Source organism: Phialemonium atrogriseum (genome assembly GCF_030411735.1).
Source record: "Phialemonium atrogriseum strain 8032-3 unplaced genomic scaffold QBC33scaffold_26, whole genome shotgun sequence".
Lineage (NCBI taxonomy): Eukaryota > Fungi > Ascomycota > Sordariomycetes > Cephalothecales > Cephalothecaceae > Phialemonium > Phialemonium atrogriseum.
In genome coordinates, this window is record NW_026848163.1 from 330,029 (window position 1) to 346,131 (window position 16,103).

General features: G+C 57.7%; 8 protein-coding genes across 8 annotated transcripts; 4 read left to right on the plus strand and 4 right to left on the minus strand.

The window, feature by feature from the left end:
- Positions 1 to 1,868: 1,868 nt before the first annotated feature.
- QBC33DRAFT_548209 (uncharacterized protein) lies at positions 1,869 to 2,532 on the minus strand. Its single transcript, XM_060428809.1, has one exon. It carries the CDS (start codon positions 2,375 to 2,377, stop codon positions 2,105 to 2,107), a length of 273 nt encoding a protein of 90 aa, XP_060280355.1. The 5' UTR covers positions 2,378 to 2,532; the 3' UTR covers positions 1,869 to 2,104.
- On the plus strand, positions 2,509 to 3,088 carry QBC33DRAFT_548210 (uncharacterized protein). Its single transcript, XM_060428810.1, has one exon. The coding sequence runs from the start codon at positions 2,514 to 2,516 to the stop codon at positions 3,075 to 3,077; it is 564 nt and encodes a 187-aa protein (XP_060280356.1). The 5' UTR covers positions 2,509 to 2,513; the 3' UTR covers positions 3,078 to 3,088.
- A 692-nt stretch (positions 3,089 to 3,780) lies between these two features.
- QBC33DRAFT_596046 (uncharacterized protein) lies at positions 3,781 to 4,436 on the plus strand (the record flags this gene model as incomplete). Its single annotated transcript, XM_060431858.1, has 1 exon — positions 3,781 to 4,436. A coding segment is annotated over one exon (648 nt), but the record flags the coding sequence as incomplete, so codon positions are not given.
- Positions 4,437 to 5,759: 1,323 nt separating this feature from the next.
- Positions 5,760 to 6,519, minus strand: QBC33DRAFT_562197 (uncharacterized protein; the record flags this gene model as incomplete). The annotated part of the gene is made up of 2 exons (XM_060430194.1): positions 5,760 to 6,230; positions 6,340 to 6,519. The coding sequence occupies 2 exons, from the start codon at positions 6,517 to 6,519 to the stop codon at positions 5,760 to 5,762; spliced, it is 651 nt and encodes a 216-aa protein (XP_060280358.1).
- A 1,538-nt stretch (positions 6,520 to 8,057) lies between these two features.
- On the plus strand, positions 8,058 to 9,040 carry QBC33DRAFT_209266 (uncharacterized protein). The gene has a single exon (XM_060422642.1). The coding sequence runs from the start codon at positions 8,302 to 8,304 to the stop codon at positions 8,971 to 8,973; it is 672 nt and encodes a 223-aa protein (XP_060280359.1). The 5' UTR covers positions 8,058 to 8,301; the 3' UTR covers positions 8,974 to 9,040.
- Positions 9,041 to 9,741: 701 nt separating this feature from the next.
- QBC33DRAFT_209280 (citrate synthase-like protein) lies at positions 9,742 to 11,746 on the minus strand. The gene is made up of 3 exons (XM_060422643.1): positions 11,605 to 11,746; positions 10,632 to 11,530; positions 9,742 to 10,567 (listed from the first exon to the last, which is right to left on the minus strand). The coding sequence occupies exons 1-3, from the start codon at positions 11,650 to 11,652 to the stop codon at positions 10,072 to 10,074; spliced, it is 1,443 nt and encodes a 480-aa protein (XP_060280360.1). The 5' UTR covers positions 11,653 to 11,746; the 3' UTR covers positions 9,742 to 10,071.
- A 269-nt stretch (positions 11,747 to 12,015) lies between these two features.
- Positions 12,016 to 14,425, plus strand: QBC33DRAFT_572831 (isocitrate lyase). The gene is made up of 2 exons (XM_060430670.1): positions 12,016 to 12,655; positions 12,726 to 14,425. The coding sequence occupies exons 1-2, from the start codon at positions 12,229 to 12,231 to the stop codon at positions 14,129 to 14,131; spliced, it is 1,833 nt and encodes a 610-aa protein (XP_060280361.1). The 5' UTR covers positions 12,016 to 12,228; the 3' UTR covers positions 14,132 to 14,425.
- Positions 14,169 to 15,894, minus strand: QBC33DRAFT_548218 (putative short-chain dehydrogenase). The gene is made up of 3 exons (XM_060428811.1): positions 15,535 to 15,894; positions 15,281 to 15,422; positions 14,169 to 15,185 (listed from the first exon to the last, which is right to left on the minus strand). The coding sequence occupies exons 1-3, from the start codon at positions 15,591 to 15,593 to the stop codon at positions 14,532 to 14,534; spliced, it is 855 nt and encodes a 284-aa protein (XP_060280362.1). The 5' UTR covers positions 15,594 to 15,894; the 3' UTR covers positions 14,169 to 14,531.
- Between the last annotated feature and the right edge of the window lie 209 nt (positions 15,895 to 16,103).

Genomic DNA, 16,103 nt, shown 5'->3' on the forward strand with positions numbered 1-16,103 from the left:
GGGTTGTGAGGAACTTCTGAGGTCATGGCTACATATTCCAGACTGCCCTAATTTCCTCTTCTGTTTGCAGAAGTGAGCTCTTACGGGCGTGGACCAAGTCATCACACATTCAGGGGCTAGGTCATGGTGAAGCTGTGCGTGTTCTAAGTTCTTGGTGATGATAAAGTAACGGGGTTGCTCTTGAGGATTCTATACAACTTCGTTTGGTCGCACTCATGAGAGCTGGTGCTCGTGACGATATTGGCAAGCCGCCAGAGAAGCATTCCATTGCTAGAGCTGTTGTCTGCGAGTACGCACGAGAATACGTCAAATCGGGTCATAATCACTAGTGCGAATACGAACGAGAAGCTGCAAGGGGTTCCCATGTTAATCGCGATGGGGCATAGAGAATCTCAGCCCCCTGCGCCTGAGACTCACATGTACCAAGACCCCAAGTAAGTTTAACGCACGGAAGATGGAAGCACTATTAGTAACTGAGGGATGACCCCAGAATCACCAACACAACCTTGAATCAACTGGGTCCATCGCTGTTCGTCCTTGGCTAGACAGTGCAACAGTACTCCGACGCCTCACCTGGACTTAAGATGCTCCCCTTTTCGTGGCCAAAACGGCGCCACAACTTGGGACTCATCACGTTATCATCCATGGAAGAGAGTATCAAAATTACTTGAGTCACAGCCCTCCTGCTAAATTGACAGCTCTTGGCCCGAATAAGCACCAGCATAATACTCAAGGGTACATGTGTTTAACTGCCCCTGACACATAGGTCCTGCCCCCAGCCAGAAGCTTCCGATGCCAAAGACACATTGCAGGCATAAAGTTAGCTTACATTCAACAAGTCCATCTCCGGGACGTACCTGCCTCGGCCGTTGTGATTGGGACGGAGGGTAGCGGCTGGGAGAAGATCGAGGCTAGATTATATGGAGCTTCTCGGAAAAGGCCCAATACAGTCCAGGCCCAGGGTCCTTCAAACTGAGCCATCGCTCTACGCCCTGTTAAAGGAAAGCGTACATGTTTCTAGCCTCTAGAACTGTCACATACTCGTTCAACAAACACATCTAAAGTCCCCGTCGTACCACCAGTCGGAACTCGCGGAGCCTGAAGATACCCAAAGGTTACGTATTGGTGCGTGAGCCCGAGAAAGACAGTTCGACTTGATCCAAATACGACTTTTTCATGTCCAAAAAGAAACGAGGCTCAAATCGAGCGGCTACCGCCAAACGCCGCGAAGTCTATTTCAGACCCCAACTCAATACCACCATCATGATGACACCCACGCCAACTCCTCATGACCTCAACGCGATCAACATGTGCCGCCCGGTTGGTCTTCTTTAGCCATGGGTACTAAATCACTAATGCGTCGCTGTGGCCTTGTCGAACTTAGAGTTTCAGCCCGGGTCCACGGTAAGCACTTGGGCAAGCTTCTCCCATCGAGCTTGCTCTTCGGCGACCCTTTCGTCAGGAGGTGATCGAGATCGAGCTCCGGAGACCTGGGCCGCATCGTGAATATGGATGAGGACATGGATTGTGAATATCGCCCTATCATCTAATCATCAACATCCGCGTCACAGTTCTTCGGTTCCGGGTCATTCTCAGACGGTCGAGACAACACAGTGGAGGCTGCCCGACCCAAGAAGCCAATACATTGCGGACAATATCCGCGCCTATGGGCCCAAGTATCCACGTTCGGACGGAGATCGTAGCAGTGTACGTAGCTTTTTGTCAATTTCTGGCCTGTGGCGAGAGCAGTCTCCCCATCCCCTAATCCACCTCATCTGGAGTTTATTTCAAGCAAGTGCCCGAAGAAGCCACACAACCTCCGGTAGACCATGACCTCATAACCACGGTCCAGCCCAGCTCCCCCTCCGGACAGCCCATCGGGCATCTCGCCTATAAAAGGAGGCAGATTGCCAACCCCTCATCCCATGAGCAGCGAGCAGCGAGCCAGCAACCACCACATGCTCTCCGTAAAGTCCTTGGAAGCAACGGGACCCAACACTCTCATCCTAACTACCTGATCACCATACTCTGAAAAACAAACCCCCTAACCCCTATACTCCCACCCCCGAACAGCGATACAACGAAAAACATGTACCCCCCAACCCTAGCAGTCCTCGCCGCCCTGGCCTTCAAGGCCGCCACGGGCTTGCCGACGGGCGCTGACACCGCCGTCGTCCAAGGAGGCGAGAACGAGAGGGAGGAGGACAAGGATTGCTTCAGCGACAAGAGTTGCATCGCCGGCGGACATGGCGACGTCGACTGGGACCGCGGTGATGGCTGGGGTGGCCGCGGTGGCTACAGTGGCTGGGGCGGCTACGGTGGCCGTGGCTACGACGGGGGCCACTGGGGAGGGGATGGTTGGAATGGAGGCGGCCATTGGGGTGAGGTGGCTTATGGCGGCCGGGGCGGCCGGGGCGGCCGCGGTGGGGGCGGATATGGCGGTGGGAGAGGCCACGGCGGAGGTGGCTACGGTGGCGGGGGCGGACGTCGCGACGTCAACTGGGGTCACGGTGATGGCTGGGGTGGCCGCGGCGGCTGGGGCGGCTGGGGTGGCTACGGTGGCCATGGCTATGACGGGGGCCACTGGGGCGGGGATGGTTGGGATGGGGACGGCTATGGGGGCGGTGGCCATTGGAACAAGGAACATGAGAAGGAGAAAGGACATAAGGACAAGAAGCACGATAAAGACAAACGGTACGATGGCCATGGATACGACGACGGCGACCATGGACACCACGACGGCGGCCACGGAGATGGCTACGGAGATGGCTACGGAGATGGGCACCATGACGGCCATGGGCACCATGACGGCCACGGGCACCATGACGGCCACGGTCGGAAGAGAAGTGATGAGGTTGATGAGCACCGTCACCATCACCACCACCACCACCACCATCACAGCGTCAAAGGTGAGGAGGAGGGAGAAGTTGATGCTCGTGGACGGGACAAGAGAAACGATGATGAAGAGGACCCTCGCCACCATCACCATCACCACCACCAGAATGGGAGAGAAGAGGCCAAAGAGTAGGCCAGGCCCAGTGCGGCACGGGGAAGCATGGGGTGAAGGGATCCAATAGTTACAGTGGGCGTTAATTTGGGGGGGGGGGGGGCGCAGACTGGATGAAAATGGTGAACGGATATGATACGGCGCAGGATCAAGCCGACACAGCACACATAACTTGTGGCCTGTCGAAGGGAGTAATGAATGGGCTGGAATCAAGGTTGCAGCTTTGTATGGTAGTATAGAGGGACAGATTGAGCCATCAAAATAGCAATGGGAGAGCTTTTCACTCTGAAATGCAAACGGAGATTGACCAGATGCATTGGGTTCAGGGGGAGATGGACTGAGAAGCTCTTTCGGGCAACCATGAACCGGACACGTGGGATGAGTTGAAGAGTTCGCCGACTGTTGATCCAGCTGGGAATATTGAGAATGTGTGGGCAATTACAAAGTCGGATTGGGTCGAGCTTACGGACGTACATACATATAGACATACAATCTTGTAGTATGGTGGATGTTCGGCTGGCTTTTGAAAGGGAGCCAGAGCCTCAGCTCCATTTCAGTATCAACCACGCACGGACCAATTTTTGGATCAGCTCCCAGCCAACAATTGTTTCTTCCTTAAAGTGCTCTCCCTCAGCCTCGGGAGGTTTAACTTGATCGCCACGGGCTCTTGTCCCATTTCCTTGTCCGTCTGCAATATGGGCTTGCCGACTTCGTTCATGATATGTTGACCGCAACAGTTGTAGCTCTTTACATTGCTAATCTTATGTTCCTAGCAAGTTCGTTTTGGCACATGCGTGCTGTCCGGATTTGGCACGCCGACAACTTGGATCCACTCCAACGTGCAACGGGTAGCCCTCTGTCCTGGGACTTTCGACCGGTTTATATCCTGGCTCCTGTGCCTTCTCCCGCAGCTTCTTCAAAACTGGATTAGACCCAGCTTCCCGGAGTGGTTCTTGCCGTCAACTGTTATCGTCAAGATCGAGAAGCCGGACTGGGACGAGGAGTTCGAGAACGAGAAGAAATACTATGCGAAACTCCAGGATCTGCAGGGAAAATACATACAGGTCTGCTACGGGGAAGCACGTTGTGGCGGGAAGCGCGCCCTCGTCCTCTCAGATCTAGGCGGCCTGGAACTAGTGGGAGAAGACCCAGTCATTGTGCCACTAGCGGACCTAAAGAGAATGTTGACGGAGACCTACAGTGCCCTCCTCAGCTACGGGGTTGAGCAAGGCGACACGAAACTCGACATCGTCCTACTTGTGAGCGATAAGGTGATGATTTTCGACTTTGACTATGCGTGCGACGAGGATAAAAATGACTTTAACCTGGTTGAAACCAGGGTCGGACGCCTTATGGGCATATATAGTAGGCATCTAGAATACCTGGAGAGCGAATGTGGCACAGAGAAGGTGCGCCCCTAGGCGATCCGTAAATACCTATGACACAACACTGTAGCTTGGCGGTGGAGGTGGATGCCACAGCAAACCTGGAACGCGGTACATACATACATGGATTATGGGAATGTGGCGCATTAACCCTGCGCCACCTGCATCGTGCAGCTCCTGCCATCTGTTGAACTGGGCGATAAACCTTATTTCAATGTCAGCGCTGTCAGAAACCATCGAGCTTGATCAACAAGATTTGCCCTAGGACAGCGAAGAATTACCACACGGTTGTTACCCTCGAAGAGAATCTTGCCACGGCCCGAAAACGGAAGAGCCAGTCGGGTGCAATCCAGATCCCGCACACATCAATCAGGTCATTCCACCGTGGTTCCTGGTAAGCAATATACCGGATAATCTACCGCTCTCAGCTTGCTCATGCTGATACATGGCTCCATCTGGCCAGCTCCAATTTGTTCTCCAAATCTATCGCCCTAGGCCCTACCCAGTTCTATTCTTATCCGTCACGCTAAGGGCTGTCCTTTTGCCGGCGCGGTAAAATGCATCCTCGTCGCTCCAGATCTGGAATGACGCATGCCTTCTGCCGTCAATATCGATGGATGCGACTGCGTTTTGATTGAAAGGCCATTCAATCTCGTCCAGGAACATGACTTTGCATTCGAAGACCGCCCAACTTGCTCGCTTCATACGGGACCCCCGTATATTGCATTGCCTTGGCGAAGTTGACTTTGCAGGCATGGCAGCATGACAGTCGGACTCGGAAGACGATTAGGAACCCGCAGCGTCAATTAGCAGCCACCGGATGAAGCCAGATCCAGCTCGGAGCCGATGAGCTACTTACCCAATCAGATTAGATCAGCACAGCTCCGGGTTGTCCATTCTCCCACTGGATGGCGCCGCCTCACGGAAGCATGTTGTATTGCATGCTGTATTTGCAAATGGCTCATTCAGTGAAAAGGCTTGATTGACTGATGCGAAGTAGAAACAAGATAGATACGTATGGACCTGGAAACAAGTGGCGGGGGATCATGCCGTCGCTCTGCCCGTCACTCTCGGCGGGCCTCTGCCAATGGTGTTCAACCGTCCCGCCCATGGCAGGGATTCCTCCAAACAGGCAAGTACTCCTTGTCCTTTTGAGTTCCGTGTCAACCGCCCCCGACAACCCAATCCGTCTGTCCGGAAGAAAAAAAAGAATGAAAGAATGAAGAGAAGGCCCCCGGACCCCCGGTCCTATGCAAGATGAGGTAAAAAGAAATTGGCCACTGGGAAAGTGTCAGGATACTGCGATCATGCAGCCCTCGATGCGCTTCCGCGTTGTCCCCGCCCTCGGGAACCCCCGATGCAGCCATTTATTTCTTGCACGACTTCCAGCTGAGGTGGATCTGCTGGGTGAAGGCGACGGTGGCGTCGTCGTCGGTGAGCAGGCCGCTGGCGGACTTGTCAGTGCTGGTGAGCGCGATGCGGTTGTTGATGTTGAGGATGCCGTTGGCGCCGCAGGGCGAGAAGATGTAGCTGGCGGTCGGGACGGTGTCGGCCTTGGTGTAGACCTGGCCCTGCTCCCAGATGCCGCCTCCGGAGATGGAGGTCTGGGTCGTCGTGGTCGCCGAGGCGTCCTGGCTGAAGTAGTAGGTGGAGTAGAAGGTGCCCGTGACGCCCGCGTCGAGCTGGGCGTAGCCGTGGTACGTGCTGTCGACAACGGAGAACTGGAAGCCACCGGGGTACTTGAGGTTCAAGTGAAGCTGGCAGTTCTTGGTGCGGTCAGTGGGGTTGTAGTCGGGCCCGATGTAGGTCTGGAAGCTGTCGAAGCCGAAAGTGATGACCTATCGTAGGCAAAAGAGTCAGTGCGATGTTCACGGTCGGTGCTGGGAGGCCGATCCCGGGCCGGAAGCCCGGCCTTGCCCCGCCTTTTCCCTTCTGCGCAGAACTTACAGTCTTGTCGGGAGAGATGCTGGTGGAAACGGTTCCCTGAGGGCAGCCGTTGCCAGAGAAGCTGGCATCGACGATCTGGATCTCATTCGGGTCCGGGCCATCATTCCAGCCATCGGGACCGGTGGGGCCAATGGGAGAGGCGGCCACGAGGGCGGGGAGGAGGAAAGCGAGAGAACGCATATTGGCTTTGTTGGTAAAAAGGTGGGTTTTGAAGGTTGAAGAGACGATGATCTTGCAGATCTGGAGGCTTCTGAGTCTGGAAGGCTGGAAGGTTGGAAGGCTGGATTGATGCTGGGATGCAGAACAGGAAAGTAGTCAGGATGATCGCGGCGACGTCTGTATTTATATCCATTTTGCCTCCGTTCCTGGCTTCATCCCTCCTCTCTCCTCCCCTCCCTCCCCTCCCCGTCTCTCCACATTCCGCTGACCAGGGACTAGATTGATGGTTTCGGGATACCAAGGCGGAAAATTGCCCCTCGTACAGTCCACCGGGTCGGCAGGGCGTGGTGGTGAGGGCCAAGGGGTAGGCCCTTGGTCGAGATCATTAATTTGCGTGGTAGATTGCGGCCTCCACCAATGATCCCGTCTTCTGAATCTCGGAGGCACTGTTGAAGGTTCGAAAAACATCGAGTGGCGTGCCCAAAAGTCGACCAAGTCCATCATCAGCCTCGATGGGCGCAGGCGCGACGGTTCTGCAAATTTGCGGTTGAAGTGGGCATAAATGAAATCATATTAAGCGGCACTCCCACCACTTATGAACTCAACCCCAAGCGGACACGAACCCCCCAGAACACGCAAATGACAATGCTACCCATACACGGCGCAACTAACCATAATTCTTTTTATAGAAACTCGCCTCCGCGACAAGCTGCATTCTAGCCCGTTGCAGATCGGCCGAGGTCTGCTGTTGATATTGGGTTTTTATTGAACGACGAGCTTCGATGCCACCTTGGTTGTTCTGGCAACTAACCTAGGTGTTGGTCTGGATTGAGGGACCGCCAGCTAGGATTGCCCTGATCCTGAAACTGGCATCGATGGACCGCCTCGGGGCATCTCGGACAGCCCGATGGCGAGGAGCACCTGTGAGGATCCCCATGCATCCGAAGGACGGCCTCAAACCCCCTGATCGAGACAATTGAGGCAAAGACGAAGAGAAAGGAAAAGAGAAGGAAGAAAAAAGATGCGCGTCCCATCAATTCGGCCTCCAGGATGTCGACTGTTTCGTTCGACACGCCTAGCGAAGACCCCCTTTGCCAGCTCTTGAGCCGGCCCTTGGCGCGGCCCTCTTTTTTTTTTTGCCCGAGATGCCCCTGGAGCCACCGACCGTCTGGGCAGAGCGGAAGGCCTGTTGCTATTTTGGTGCCCATGTCAGGGCCTGATAGATTAAGCTTAATTGGCAGGCTGTGGTTATTTCCCGGAGACTTCCCTGGAACCCGGCTGAGGCGTGGCATTCGCAACACACTCGCAACACACATCCGGGCCTATATCAGGCCATTCGCTATGGCAGGTGGTCACCTGATGAGACCCTGGACTTGTGGATAGCCGCTTGGATCCGACGAGAAGGGCCTAAACTGAACCGTCTTTTAGCCTACCTAGGCATTCAGTTCGTTATTGCTCGTCATTCGTCATTCATCACTCGTCACTCGTCACTCGTCGCTCGTCGCTCGTTACCCCCCTGGCCGAGCTCTCTTGCCCCTGCAAGCGGAGTGGGATATTTACTGGGTTACTGTTTGGAGCCAAGACACTACCTTGGCTCAGTACTATACACATGTTCCCCCTCATCGGTCTCCCGATGTGGTTACACCCCCGAATTGGGTAAGAGCATGCCTGCAGTCCTGAATTGACCCGTGCCGTGTCACGGGCTGGAAGACACAGACATCTGCAAGGCCTCCTTTTAGCGGGACTTCTCTATTTACCTGTTTTGTCTGGCTTCTGAGGACACGGGATCGCAGCGGAGCCTCGATGCCGCTCGATTGGTTCCGCGAACGAGGCTCTTCGACCCTTGCATATGGGCCGGGCAAGTATAGCTATCCCTGTTCCTCGTTTCTGGTCAACTCTCTTCACGATCCCCCCGCGTCTTATGATCGGCGGCCGTGCATACCAGGAGCATGTCTTCGCCCCTCGCTTTTAGCCTCTTTGGTCTTGATGATGGCTCGTTGCCACTTCGGCCTAGATGAAGGCCTAGACAAGGAACTTGCTTGCTTGGGTGACGATAGAGTTTGCCTTCCTGATCGGGCCTTCCTGATCGCGTGTTTTAGCCCCCTCGTACTCCTCGACTTCCAGCACAGACTATCTGAGCCGTCGGGGCCGGATAAAACGCCCTCGTCGTTCTTCAGCAGTGAAGCAGTGAAGTGTGTACTAGACAGAATTACGCCTCGCCTGAGGGGCTTCATTGAGAGCATGCTTCCCCTCGGGTTCAAGTGTGTGCACCTCTCTACAGGTAGGTACGTCACAGCCAGGAACTCGGGTCTGACCGCAGGATGTAACCGAACCTGCAGACTGCTTGTTACCTCTGCTGGTGGTGCTTGTTCCTGCTGCGACCCGCTCAACCCGGCTGCATGCACGGCCCTGTCTAGTCTCGCCTCATGTCTCCCCGTAGTGTACCTACCACACCTATATACTACACGAGTATAAGGTGGGGAGGGAAGGGTGAGAGATCGTCTTACACGTGATGAGTCTGCCGTCTTTTGTTTCCTAGATCCCGGGTTGTAACCGTGGTCCAGCCAATTGCCAAGTTTGGGGGGTATATCGACAACCAGGCCACAGGCTTCACCCTGCAGCACCAACCACTATCGAGACCTGCCGACCGATGTGGGACGAGGCCTGGGCAACACCCCAAGAATAGAACAGGCAGACCGTCATCACCCCCCAGGATATGCCGGGATATGAAGAAATACTACCTACTCCAGGCTCTGCGGGTCGATATTGACATATTGCCACGTTCCTCTCCGTTGCTCGCCGGCCAGGGGTGGCCCCCGAAACCTGACCAACCCGTGTGACTCGATCCACCCTGAGATTGAAGGACTTCATTCGTCCTCCGACCTCCCGCTCAGGCCAGGAACAAGGTTGTTGTACGTATTCCGGCAACCGAGTTTTCGACCGCGACGACACCGGGGGATCAACTGCGACCTCCCCACTTGCCCCCCCACAACCCTTTTTAGGGGAAAAAGACCAGCAATCCTTCCTGAACCGCTTTCGGCGAGTTCGGATGGACCATTGCGCAGAGCAGAATTGCCCCTGGGATGGCGATGTAACGCTGGCTGAACGATGGTAAATGCCTGCGGAGAGTGAGGTCTATTTTGAGCGGGTTCAATCTGATATCTTGGCGGCGAAACGGACGGGAGAACGATCGCATCTTGACCGTGGGGTCTTGGCGGGGTGATATCAGGTTGAGTATAGACAGTGGGGAGGGCGGGGGAAGATGACCAGACCAAGCTCTATTTTTGAACTACCTTCCTTGAGTACACAGAAAATTTGGAACATGGAAAGACGGACAAGACAGAAAGACCGACAGTCAGTGAGTGAAAGGTGAGTGTCAACAACATCACCCAGCTCAACACACGGATCCGAGCGGAGGTCATCGTCGAGCACTGAGCTGCAACGGTAGTCTAAACACCCCCCATACTCTTGTCAACTCACTCCTCTTCCCAGGCCTGTCTCAAACCCAGCCCAGAACGCAAACAATCACCCACAGCATACACCCACCCCCAAACTCCCCCCCAACTCGCCTGCCTAAGCACCCTCAACCTGCTTCAGGAGACCCTCGAGGTTAATGCTCTTAGGCCGCTCGATAGGCAGCCCCAGCGCACGATCCCACACCAGCTGGGCAAGCGGGCCCAAGCCACGCGACACGCCGAAGGTGGCGGTGTAGTAGAGGGTCTCGTGGAAGCCGTAGTGGTGGAACAGGACGCCCGACGAGCTGTCGACGTTGGGGTAGGGGTTCTTGGTCTTGCCGTGCTTGGTCAGGACGCCCGGAGCGATCTCGCTGTTGCGGCGCACGAGCTCGAACACGGGGTCCTTGGCGATGGCGGGCCGCGACGCGGCGTAGTCCATCAGGGCCTCGAAGCGTGGGTCCGGCTTGCGGAGGACGGCGTGCCCGTAGCCCGGCACGACGCGGCCGCTGTTGAGCGTCGACCAGAGGTAGTCGGTCACGTCCTTGTCGGTGTAGGAGGAGGGGATGTTTTCTTTCATCTGGAGGATCCAGCGGAGGACCTCCTGGGCGGCGAGGCTGGGGAGAGGGTTAGATATGTGTATTACTGGCAGTTATCCTGAGGAGAGGTGTGCGTGCTTACCCGTGCAGAGGACCAGCGAGACCCTGAAGACCGGCGCTGTAGCTGAGGAAGGGGTCGCTCAGGGCGCTGCCCACGAGGTGGGTGGCGTGGGCCGAGACGTTGCCGCCCTCGTGGTCGCCGTGGAGGGCGAGGTAGAGCCGGAGGAGGTCCTGGAAGTTTTCGTTCTCCTTGCCGCCCTTGCCCAGCATGGCGGCGAAGTTGTAGGACCAGTCCTGCTCGAGGTCGACCTCGGCGGGGAGGGCGCCGCCGCCGCGGTACGAGTTCTGGTAGATCTTTGCGGCGATGGTGGGCAGCTTGGCCAGCAGCGAGATGCAGTCGTCAAAGGTGGGCTCCCAGTAGTCGGCCTTGGCCAGGCCGCTCTCGTAGGCCTTGGCGAACTTGGACGTGTAGTTGAGGGCCGACACGGCCATGGAGAACTGGGTCATCGGGTGCAGGTCCTTGGGGAAGTCGTCCAGCATCTTGTTGACGAACTGGGGCAGCTGCGCCTGCTCGGCGAGCTCGCGCGAGAACGTGCGGACCTGGTTGACCGAGGGGACCTGCCCCGTCAGGAGCAGCCAGAACATGGCCTCGGGGAGCATCTCGGTGCCGGTCTTGCCCTTGGGCAGCTCCTTCTGGCAGTCCTTGATGGTGCGCCCGTGGAACCGGATGCCCTCGTTGGCGTCCAGCACCGAGCCCTCCCAGACCATAGCCTTGAGGCCGCGCATGCCGCCGATCGTGTTCTCCACCTTGACCTCGCCGATGACCTTGGACCCGTGCGCCTTGACCTTCTTGAAGAGCTCGCGCTTGGCGGGTATCGCCTCCCTCAGCGTCGCCTTCAGGTCGGGCTCCGAGGAAGCCGAGTAGTTCCTCCTGGAGCAGAAGGAGGGGCCATTGGCAATTGAAGTGGCGGCGGCGACGGGCTGGTGAAGTCAGTTTGGAGGTCTGGCATACAGACCCTGACGTGGCCCAATTGGAAGGTGTGAAGGGGGCTTACCCGGAGAGCTCCCAGAGCTCGCGAGCTCTTGCTCAAGTTCATAGCCATGTTATAAGGTTGTCACTGGTCAAGAGACAGCAAATTGCGGGGTACTAAGCCGAGGAAGCTCTATCTGCTCAAAAGAACCGGCGGAGTCTGCTGATAGTTCAGTCTGAGCCTTGTAGTATCTAATCTCCCTGCAGGGGAAGAATGGGCAGGAAAATATTGGGCGTGGTCAAGGTTTTGTGGGAAAAAACTTAAACGTTGACAGCTTCATTGCTGTTGAGAGCTCGGGCTGGCACGTCCAGGGAGCCGAGGAAAGCCGCTGGGAAGGTTTCCCGTTCTCCGGACAGAGTGGGGTGACACAGGCATTGGCCAATCAGACTGCATCCTTTGGTCCCGCCCAACACCTCCATCAGCCGTCGATTCGGTAATGCTTTGCCGCTTGACCCAATCCACCGACTCGCCGATCGGCCGAAGCCGCTCCTGCCTGTTGAAGAGCCGAAAGGTGAATCACAGAGAAGCTGCTGACGACTTCGTCACATTTTTTTACCCCATCTTTCACCCCTTTTCCCTTCTGACTTGATCCTGTGCCGGGAGAAATAACATTACTACCCACCAGCTTGGACAGGAATCTTCGCTGTCATGCTGCGAAGCATCCCTCGACATATCCCTCGCCGGGCCACTCCGGTGAGATCCTCCGTGTTTCTGGCCAAACCCTCCGCCAGGGCGAGCCAGCGCTTCTTCTCGGCCACTGTCGCAAGCAGGATGGCGTCCCTGCCGCCCGTCAGCCCTCCCGTGTCGACTGCCCTCCCGTCCGATTCCTTCCAACTCCTCCCTGAAGCCGAGAAGGCCGGAGCGGCAGAAGACGCACTCTACGAGCAACAGCTCAAGGATGTCGAGGCATGGTGGGCATCCCCGCGGTACGAGGGCATCAAGCGCCCATACAGTGCGGCAGATGTCGTGTCAAAGCGTGGCTCGCTCCAGCAGTCGTACCCGAGCTCCGTGATGGCTCGGAAGCTGTGGGACTTGCTCCGGGAACGTGGGGCAAAGGGAGAGCCCATCCACACAAGTGAGTCTTGACCTCGTCGGTGGTTGCCGCCCGGGATTGTTAGAGAGTCAGTCACTGACACATTTCACAGTGGGTGCGATCGACCCCATCCAGATGACCCAGCAGGCTCCTCACCAAGAGGTCCTGTACCTCTCGGGCTGGGCATGCTCCTCGGTCCTGACGACGACGAACGAGGTGTCGCCCGACTTTGGCGATTACCCCTACAACACGGTGCCCAACCAGGTGCAGCGCATGGCCAAGGCGCAGTCGATGCACGACCGCAAGCAGTGGGACGCGCGGCGGAAGCTCACGGCGGAGCAGCGGGCGCAGACGCCGTACATCGACTACATGCGGCCGATCATCGCCGACGGCGACACGGGCCATGGCGGGCTGTCGGCGGTGCTGAAGCTGGCCAAGCTGTTTGCCGAGAACGGCGCGGCGGCGGTGCACTTTGAGGACCAGCTGCACGGCGGCAAGAAGTGCGGCCACCTGGCGGGCAAGGTGCTGGTGCCGACGGGCGACCACATCAATCGCCTGGTGGCGGCCCGCTTCCAGTGGGACGTCATGGGCGCCGAGAATCTCGTCATCGCCCGTACCGACTCCGAGTCCGGGAAGCTCATCTCTAGCGCCATCGACGTGCGCGACCACGAGTTCATCCTCGGCGCCACTGATCCGGCCCTCGAGCCCCTCGCTGAGACCATCCAGGCGATGGAGGCCCGGGGCGCATCCGGTGCCGAGATCGACGCCTTCGAGGCCAACTGGGTCAAGAGCACCAAGCTCGTGACCTTTGACGAGGCCGCCGTCGCCCACCTGCGATCTCAGGGCGTGCCCGACGCCAAGATCGCCGAGGGCTACACCGCCAAGGTAGAGGCCGACCGCGACCTGGGCGTAACTGCCCGGCGCGCCCTGGCCGCCTCCCTCACCCCCTCCGGCGCGCCCCCGGTCTACTGGAGCTGGGACGTGCCGCGCACGCGCGAGGGCTTCTACCACTTCCGGGCGGGCATGCCTGCGGCGACGAAGCGGGCCATCGCCTTCGGCCCTTACGCGGACCTGCTGTGGGTGGAGACGGGCGACCCGGACGTGGGCGTAGCCACGGCGCTGGCGCGGGCGGTGCGGGCTCGCCACCCGGGCAAGGGACTCGTGTACAACCTGTCGCCGTCGTTCAACTGGATGGCGCACGGGTTCACGCCCGAGACGCTGAGGGGGTTCGTGTGGGACATTGCGCGCGAGGGGTTCGTGCTGCAGCTGGTCAGCCTGGCGGGGGTGCACAGCACAGCCACCATCACCAACGAGCTGGCCAAGGGGTTCAAGACGGACGGCATGGCTGCGTATGTGGAGCTCGTGCAGAGGCGGGAGAAGGAGCTTGGGTGCGACGTGCTCACGCACCAGAAGTGGAGTGGCGCGAGCTATATTGATGGGATACTTGGGGCGATTCAGAGCGGGAGTAGCGGGAGCAAGAGCATGGGGGAGGGAAATACTGAGGGCCAGTTTGAATGAGTGGCAGTCTAGTTTTGCATTTTGTCCGTAAAAGCATTGGGAAAGGCGTCTTGTGGTCTTAACTGGATAGACTTATCGACCATTCATGTATATACTACGTATATTGTAGTATATATGTCATCTTGCTATGTTACTGAAGCCGAGTCCGGACCGGGGCCACAGTGCAATACTCGATGCGTGCTCTACCACGGCGGGACTGGAAAAGCATGTCGCAGTTACTAAATAGAGGGAAAGGCGATACAGGCGCAGGTTCATTGCATCCTGACACCTGTCCCAGTTTCTATCTGGGCTGACTGAACTCACGTGGCCCCCTACATGCATCATCGCCCAGCCTTCGCTGTCGTTCCCCTTCTTCTAAACCCAACCGAGAGACATGTCAACTCCCAAAAGCAAAGATGACTCAATCGAGGCTATCCTTCAGGGCATTATTGACCGGAGCCGGGGCACGCGGGCCCTCGGGCGTGACGTAGGCCTTGGTCATGCCGCCGTCGACAACGAAATCCTGGCCGTTGACGAAGCTGCTCTCGTCGCTGGCCAGGAAGACGACGGCGCGGGCCTGCTCGACGGCCTCGCCGAAGCGGCCGGTGGGGAAGTGGACCTCGCGGCGGGCGCGCTTGGCGGCGTCGTCGCCGAGCCAGTCCTGCAGCAGCGGGGTGTTGAGGGGCGCGGGGCAGAGGCTGTTGAAGCGAAACCCCTCGCGGGCGTGGGTGATGGCCAGCTCGCGCGTCAGGGCCAGCACGGCGCCCTTGCTGGCCGTGTAGGCCAGCTGCGGGGTCGCCGAGCCGACGAGCCCGACCACGCTGGCCGTGTTGACGATGCTGGCCCGCGCCTTGCCGTGCCGCCGCAGCGAGAGCACCGCGTGCTTGCACCCGTACCACACGCCCTTGACGTTGATCGCCTGCGTCAGGTCCCAGATCGACTCGGGCGTGTCGACCGCATCGGCGTCGAGCGCGTGCATGATCCCCGCGTTGTTGAACATTACGTCCACGCCGCCCCAGCTGTCGACGGACTCGACCAGGGCTTGCACCTGGGCTTCTTTGGAGACGTCGCAAAGCTGGGGAAGAAGGGGGCGGGGCGTTTAGTAAGGGAAATGCAGAGAGGTACAAGTCGCAAATCAAGAACCGGAAAGGAGGGAGGCATCGGGCTTACCATGACCTCGACACGCTTCGCCGCCGGCACGAGCTGGCGGACTTTGGCCAGGGCGTTCTCCAGAGCCGGCGCCGAGATATCGGCCATGAGGACGTTGGCGCCCTCATTGGCGAACAGGATGCTGGTCTCGAGACCAATGCCACTTGCGTCGGAGGTCAGTACTCTCTGCAAATGGCGGTCTTTCGTCTCGGGAGATAGGTATATCTCCCCCATCTCTCTTCACCGCTGCTGCACGATAAGAACGCCCAACTTACCCAGCTGCGCCGGTGATGATGGCATTCTTTCCAGCTAGACGGCCACGTGTCTCTGCCATCGTTGATTCAGATAGGCGAAGTGGAAGGAGGATGGGAGCTGGGGAACAGTGAGCTGGTGGCGGGCTCAGAGTTGTTCTCGTGACCGATGCCTTCCCTCCTTTTGGAGGGGTCCATGGTGGAACCAGGAGATAGGTACCTCAGGTACCACTGTTCTCAGATATGGACGCCTGACTACGTTTTGGCCAATCAGAAACAGTCATTCATTGGGGCGTAAATCCCCACACCGACTCAGGGGTGACCTGGTGGGTTTTGAAAGCCATTGCAGCAGTCGGGAGGAAGTATTACGGACACTAGGCATGCTGGCCTCTCATGAACTGGATGGACCTTGAGGAATAATTACGCGACCTTTTAAGATGCCATCGCTGAGGTTCAAACTGACCAATGGCCGCCTCCAATTGAGCAGGGTGAGGGACCCTGGCCTGCAGAGTCATGACGTAGTGTGGCTGGTGGTTGTGGCTGCCAATTTGAGATGGGGAGCTGCTTATCGTTACCAGGGGGTCATTGATTCG